The 7,585-nt window shown below is 35.5% G+C and overlaps 1 protein-coding gene across 1 annotated transcript in view; it reads left to right on the top strand.

Moving 5' to 3' along the window:
• Nucleotides 1-1,786: 1,786 nt before the first annotated feature.
• hdac8 (histone deacetylase 8) overlaps nucleotides 1,787-7,585 on the top strand; it is a 29,757-nt gene continuing 23,958 nt past the window's right edge. Inside the window, exons 1-7 of the mRNA XM_042512464.2 lie at nucleotides 1,787-2,157; nucleotides 2,274-2,326; nucleotides 3,977-4,107; nucleotides 5,549-5,690; nucleotides 6,009-6,121; nucleotides 6,316-6,393; nucleotides 6,478-6,586. Coding sequence (XP_042368398.1) covers nucleotides 2,044-2,157; nucleotides 2,274-2,326; nucleotides 3,977-4,107; nucleotides 5,549-5,690; nucleotides 6,009-6,121; nucleotides 6,316-6,393; nucleotides 6,478-6,586 — 740 coding nt within the window. The 5' untranslated portion in view covers nucleotides 1,787-2,043. The remainder of the gene's footprint in view (nucleotides 2,158-2,273; nucleotides 2,327-3,976; nucleotides 4,108-5,548; nucleotides 5,691-6,008; nucleotides 6,122-6,315; nucleotides 6,394-6,477; nucleotides 6,587-7,585) is intronic.

Genomic DNA, 7,585 nt, shown 5'->3' with positions numbered 1-7,585 from the left:
AACAATAACGGAAGTTAGAATATGTTGTCTTCAAAATAAAGGCGTGTTAGAAAAGAGCTCAACTCTCCAAAACTCCCTTGCTATTTTTAAGGGAATGTGGAGACTTTAAGTGCAGTTTAAAATTATAAAAGAAAGTACGTGGGACCATAAAAGGTGGATTTGATGCGATTATTTTTTTCAAACACAATGCCCTAAATTTTGACAATTTATAAGCCAATGCAACATTATATCAAGTTTTCATTTTGGTACATGGTCATGGTGTGAAAGAGCGCATCATAAGTGATGTATTATCACACACAATTAGATATAATGGCACCCTTGCTTCTCCAAATTATTTTTTCAGTCTAACTACTTTTAGTTGAACACATTTCATAATAACAAATTCAATAAAATAAAATCATGTATCTTTTAAGAAATATTAAAATAATATAATGGAACATGACTACAATAATATAACAGAGAAAATAGCCAGATTAATAGAATAGAATTAATAAAGTAATATACAGCTATATGACTGGGATTTATTTTCTGGGAGTTTTAACTGACAGCAACAGGACTGCAAATATCAAGAATAATGCTTTTGCTGCATGGTCATTGCCAGAAATGGATAAATTATTTTCTTACTGTGCGTTTACTGTAACATCCAGCATCAGTGGTTAACTGTTAATAAATATTTTATTTTTTATTTTCTGACCGGAAATTGTGTTTTTTCTTGTAAGTGACTTGACTGTAGTGTATATGTATGGAGTTTGCAAACATTAAGGCAGGGAAAGTGGTTAACTTTTATAATACATTTTTAACAAATATTTAGTTTTTTTTTTTTTAAAAAAAAAAGATAGGCTTAAAAATGTGCATTAAAATTGCTTTGCATGCTTTGTAGAAATACTTCTGCCTCTGAGGCAGATAGGCAGATGCTATCATATTCAACCAGGAAGCAAAATAGGTTAAAAACAGTAGAAAACGCCGGTGCACCAATACATGAAGCATTAATACGTTTTAACAATGCATTATCATGTGGCAAGGTTTATCATTAAATGTGGTCAGGGATTTTTTAAATAGTACATTTTTATTTTTATTTTTGAATCTCAGTGAATGAAATGTGGTTGGTACAAATTAGCTGTTTTTGGTGCCCTCTAGCGAAAAACATGTTTTTCCCTCAAGGGTCCCATTACCTGTGCACATAATTTAAATTATATTTTACTTTATTTTATTGTATTTAACGTATGAATGTATGTATGTATGTATGTATATGTCTAATTATTTAATTTATCAAAAGTACATGTTATATATTATTATCCCCATACATATATTATTAATATAATACATATTATAATACATATATTATTATCATAATATTTTATAAATATATATTATGGTTTTAATAAAATTCTATCGACCAAAATCTGATTAAATGTTTTCTTATATTATTATTATAAATAAGCTTAAACTTCAGCCCACACATTTTTCTTCTGTTCTTCCTTTTAATTGAATTTCTTAGTGTTATTTATTCTTTATTATGTGTATTCAGAGGAAATTGTTTTGAAGGACCGCCACTGCTACAGTATATTTAGACATTATTATAATTTTTATCGACTTCAAATGTATTCGTTTTGAAAGTCGTGTCTTACTTAATCTAAAACATTACAGAAAACTGTTAAGAAACAGTAGTTACTTTAAAAAACAGCGAAAAGACTACAAGAAATCCCAGAATGCTTCTCTCTACGCGTACGTTCACTTTATAAAACGTCCGCGCGCGGAACGTTGGATTCAATGTTTGTAACGGTCTTATTCGTCGCCCAAACCGTCAAAATGCCCTACTAACAGACGAGATAAGATACTTGTATTTTTTATATATTTATTTTACGTTTTATTACCTTCGTCTTTCGCTTAACCAAATGGTGAAGACCAGCGGCCAACCTATTTTCCCGGGGGGAATGTTGACGGTGTAACCACACTTCAGAAAAAGACGATCTCGCATCTCTTCTCTGTGAATTTGTTTTAGCCTCATTTTCCGTCTAATTATTTCTATTTTATCGACCGTAAATGAGTCGAAAAGGAGACAGTGATGATGAGAAGTGCGGTAAACGACGGGTCGCGTATGTTTACAGCCCGGAGTACATCGAGACTTGCGACAGTTTATCCAAAGTGCCAAACCGAGTGAGTTGGATTGAATGACCGTTAAAGGCTAATTAACAAGCGGCTTTTTAAACATTAGCTCTGCGTCGTTGTTGTCACTGTTGAGACTTTGTTTTTTAATTTGTGTTCACTTTCAGGCGAGTATGGTCCACTCACTGATAGAAGCCTATGGACTCCTCAAACACATGAAGTAAGTGGCAGCTAATGTCAGTTTTCTAACCTAAACAGAGACAATAACAAACTTTTTGTTGGATAATAGTTTCAGATAACTGTTCGCTGTTAAGCTAGCTGCTGCCTGGAGTGGATGCCGCTAAATTACTGTCATTAAAGTAATGTAGAGTAGGGGTCGACCGATAACCAATATTTGACAGCGATATGCATTTAAAATAAAAATGAAAATCTTTCTGTCAATATTCAACATTTGGAATATAACAAACTCCAACACAAAACTTTGTTTAATGTCTTTAGCAAATGTTTAATGAAAACTGAAACATCATATACAGAAAGTTCCCAGCAACTTTTTTTATGAAGTCAAGTGAAAATTTACATGAGAAAATGAAAAAGAAATTCTAAAAGCTCCCAGAGGTTACACAAAATAAAAGTCCTTCCTATTCTGACACTTTCTTTGCACTTTTTAATTAATTAATTTTATCGACGATCACTAAAATAAAATATGGATACAGATAATAGGCAAAATGCCAAGTATAGACCCCAGTAATCATCCACCTCTAGTTTAGAGTAATTTTACTATATCTCCTCTGAAAGACACACAGGTTTCTGTCAACCTGGAGGAGTTTCATCCTCAAACTCAATGTTATCAACTGGCTATTTTGAGTCTGGTCATATTTTTTGTAAAGCTATTATTGATCCCCAGACTCACTCACTGAGACAACCTTCACACTGCCCTTACCACATCCCATACAACGACATACTCAGGCAACAGCCATCCATTGGTAATACACACAGTATGATTACTGCATGAGTCTGCTGGTCTACAAGAACATATTTGCTGAATCCCTATTGATATTATTAATTTCTAAGTCTCCCAGCTTGCACAATATGTATCATGTTACACTATGATATACAAATCATTATTATTATTATTTAGAGAGAAATAGGCTTTATACTTAAATTCTTAAATGTGTTGCATGTTTTTTTGGAGAACCCTGTACTCTGATATCTGTGTTTTCCACAGTTGTATAGAGTTTCGTAGAGGCTATTTTACAGTATGTGTTAGGCCTAGTGTTATGCATTGTAGAACCATGCTGTGCACATTTTATTGTATATGTTCCTACAATGCAGATTATTAATTGCCATTCAAAGACAATTATTTTTTTCAGTTGATTTAAATTATTATGCTTCTCGCCCCTTGTATAGTATCACGTTTTAATTCATTTGATGAGATTATCACATAAAAATTTTGCCTTTCACATTGGCGAATAGACTCTCAGCTGACAGCTTGTACTGCTTTTCTTCTAATATATGGATATCTCAATCTTCTCAATTTTCACTCTCAGTATTTCAGTGCAGTATCTATTCTGTTGATTCAGCATTTTTTGTGCAGTTGGCATTTTGTTTTACTGTTGGCCATGTGGTGCCAATATTTTCTGCAACTGTAGGCTGCACATTTTATCGTTTCTGATTTGAAAGGGACTCAATTTTGTTTCGCCAGGTCTTAGTGTCCCATAAACTATCTGCAAGTGTCTGCAGATTACTGTGATTTTATTTACACACAGTATTTTATTTGACGGCAGCATGAGTTGCTCTGACACTGCATATACAACAAGTTATTGTGCAAGCCGCGTGTTTGATTTATATTGTTTTTATCCCTTTTCTGCAGCACCGTTAAACCTCAAGTGGCCACCATTGAAGACATGGCCAAATTCCACACAGACTCTTATCTGGAGCATCTTCACAAGATCAGCCAGGATGGAGACAACGATGACCCTCAGTCAGTCGACTACGGCCTTGGTAAGAAGAACCAAGAAAAAAATATTACCGTCAAAATAATATATTCAGCTTTGTTACTTTAATGTGTAAATTTGCTGCCCCACGTAATATCCAGTGGAGTATCAGTGAATAACCTACCTTCCTGTGTGTGGCTATTTATATCTTATACCATATATAGGACAAATGTTATATTTTTTTAAAGCAGAATTCAGGTTACAAGAGGACAGTGACATTTATCGTAAAATAGGCGTTATCTGTCTTATCAACTAAAGACGGATTTTACCGCCATTTTTCTCTTGCCAGTTTTCATTACATTGTAATTTGGAAAATAGATTTATGTGGAAACAAAGACTACATATATACGTTTACATGCAGTGCTTGTTTGTCAGCAGCAGAGGGCATTAAAAGGCATCTAAAAAAACCTTAGGTCTCCCAGAGAACACCATTAAGGTGATTCTGCTTAAATATATTTCTGTTTGTTTTAAATGGGGTAGTTTTCTTTCTTAATGATCTGAGTTAAATATTTAAATAGTTATTATTTGTGTAACAACTCAACTGTACTTTTCTTGATGTTTTTTATTCTTTGGTTGAGGTAGAAATACACAAACTCAGCCTCATTTCAACTGAACCTCAACCGGGTGGGATGCTGTTGAAAAGATCCCACTGTGGTTTGTTGTTCTTGGATGAGTCCATCCGCTGCTGAGGTTTACATTTCTAACTTTAGACCAATCCTTGACTTCACTCTCCTTGTTTTGATTTCCTTGACTCATCTGTCTCCCTCCCTTCTTCCATTCACCCTCATCCATCATCGTGCTTCTTCGTGTCCTCGAGTCATCCCTGTTACTTCCTCCTTTTGTGTTCTGCACACCTCCCTCGGGTTCATCTTCCCGACTTGTTACAAAAGCAAATTGCTCCACCTTTTCCTGGATTGAGAGATTTCTCTGTTTGTCATGTCTTTGATTTACTTTCCCTCACAATTTATTGTTTTACATCAATCCCGTCCACTCATCGGCCTCATTTCTCTTGCTGCCTTCTCTTTTTCTTACATTTACGTTTCTTTTTCATTCCTCTTTTTTTTTTACCCTTTCCTTACAGATTTTTCTTTTTTTTTTTACAGCCCATCACTTTTCTTATCCTCTATTATGAGGGCATGTATTTGCCATGAGGAGTGCTGCCTGTGCAGAAAGAAGTTTCAACCCAAAAATGTTTCACAGAAAAAAAGAGCTGGAATAAATACATTTTCAACTAGTACTGGTGGCGCCGTCTTGGTCAAACATTTACATACCTGTATATTTATCTCCTATGCTGAAGTGCAGTTTTTTAGGAGACACTCAGCAGTACATTACTGTATCATTATAAATTACATTATGGGATCTGTTAGTCATAAAATGGGCTTTAGTCATTGTTTTTGACATTTCATTAAAAAAAACATTCTCTCCAACATGTTTTTCTCTCCCTCCAGGCTATGACTGCCCAGTGGTGGAGGGGATATATGACTACGCAGCAGCAGTAGGAGGCGCTACACTGACAGCAGCCCAGTGTTTGCTGGATCAGAAGTGTGAAGTGGCCATCAACTGGGCAGGAGGGTGGCACCATGCCAAGAAGTAAGTCATTCTGTTCAGAAAAAAGTATATTGTCCCTGTTACTACATAAATATAAGAATTACTGACATTGTACTGTAATAATGATGTGATTATATACTTTAATAATATCACAAAGAATAGTGGAATGTAATTTGAAGTAAATCTGTAAAACTTTGTCATAATGTATGAAGACTTTTTTATTTTCTTGAACATTTATTTCTTTTTAATGGTATCACAAACTTCATTTGAGTTTAGACATTCACACTCGTCCTCATTAGTTCCACTAACGGGCCTGATGGGGGCGTACTTACAAATTTTCCTTTTCTTTCTGTCTCCCAGGGATGAGGCTTCAGGTTTTTGTTATGTGAACGATGCTGTGTTGGGAATCCTCAAACTGAGGGAGAAGTACGAGAGAGTCCTCTATGTGGACGTTGACCTGCATCATGGAGACGGTACGCACACATAAACAATAAGTGGAAATGAAAATTCTTTTGTTTGGTCTGTTAACTTAACTGGCTGAAATCCAGGTTAACATAAAACCCTGCAGATCCCAACACATTATTTAGTCAAAAAAAATATCATCCTATAGCACCAGGATATCACACATTTTTCTTTAATGATTTTCTGTCTCCTCCTCTCACTGCAGGTGTGGAAGATGCCTTTAGCTTCACATCCAAAGTCATGACAGTTTCTTTGCACAAGTTCTCCCCTGGATTCTTCCCAGGTCGATCCTTTCAGATATTAATAATATGATTTAATATGACAGCTGTATTATGAGAAAGTGTAAGATAAGCATGTATATATTTAGGTACGGGGGACCTGTGTGACACGGGGCTGGGTAAAGGTCGTTGGTATGCTGTAAATGTCCCGCTGGAGGACGGCATCAAGGATGACAGATACTACCAGATTTTTACAAGGTACACACACACACACACACACACACACACACACACACACATATATATATATATATATATACATAAGGAATTTCCTGAGAAGCTAAGAGACAACTTTTAAGGCATGTTTTTCCCAAGGATCCCCAAGGAGAAATTCTGTTTTCCTTTCCCTCTCTTGACCGCATCCCACCCAGACATCAAATGTCAGGGTCATATACGGAATAGTGCCTCAGAGCAAATGTAGTTTCAGCAATTTATCAAGGACATTTCAGTGGGGGATTCCTTCCAACATGAGGGCGTTTACTTTGGATTTTCCAATCAAGGGATTTAACAGTAAAAAAAAAAAAAAATCATATGTGAAAATCACAGTGTTAAGACTTTTGTTCAAAGTTAGGATGCTTTAGGTAGAAGCACCAGTGACTGCATTGTGCTATTGAGGAACCTCCAAAATATACACTGTAGTTTCACTGGATTCTCCAAAGTTGAATTGTTATCCATGAGACTTAATATAATCTGTGACATCATCGGATTTTGGAAGGGATGTTTTGACACAATCCGTTTTCTGCTGTCCTCTAATAATTAGAAATGCAGTTTTAGAGGAAAGCAATAGGTTTTGCCAGACCCTTTGGATTTCCTGGGCTACCACCTAGTGGTTATTACTGGAAGTGCAGTTTATGACATTATTCACAAATTGCTTCGAAATTTCGGTCACTGTGGATACTGCTTGTAACATATACCATGGATTTGATCCTATTTCAGATTTTATTTTTCGTTACTGCACTTTCAGAATGTAATTCGTAAAACTGAAACATCATCCTATAATTTACTGCTAGCTGAGATGAGAATGACTCAAAGCCTGTGAATAATGGTTGTGTCTTCTTACTGGTTGAGACACATCTACAGACTAGTTTTCCAACACTTCTGATCGATGGAACCGACTATAGGCTAATTTTTCATCACTTCTGATCAGTGGAGCTGACTCTAGACAAGTGTTACATCTCTTCTAATTGAAGAGAGGGA

This window comes from Plectropomus leopardus, chromosome 23, assembly GCF_026936395.1.
Source record: "Plectropomus leopardus strain MGB_pleo_1.0 chromosome 23, ASM2693639v1, whole genome shotgun sequence".
Taxonomy (NCBI): Eukaryota; Metazoa; Chordata; class Actinopteri; order Perciformes; family Serranidae; genus Plectropomus; species Plectropomus leopardus.
This window is presented reverse-complemented; position numbering and strand designations above follow the sequence as displayed.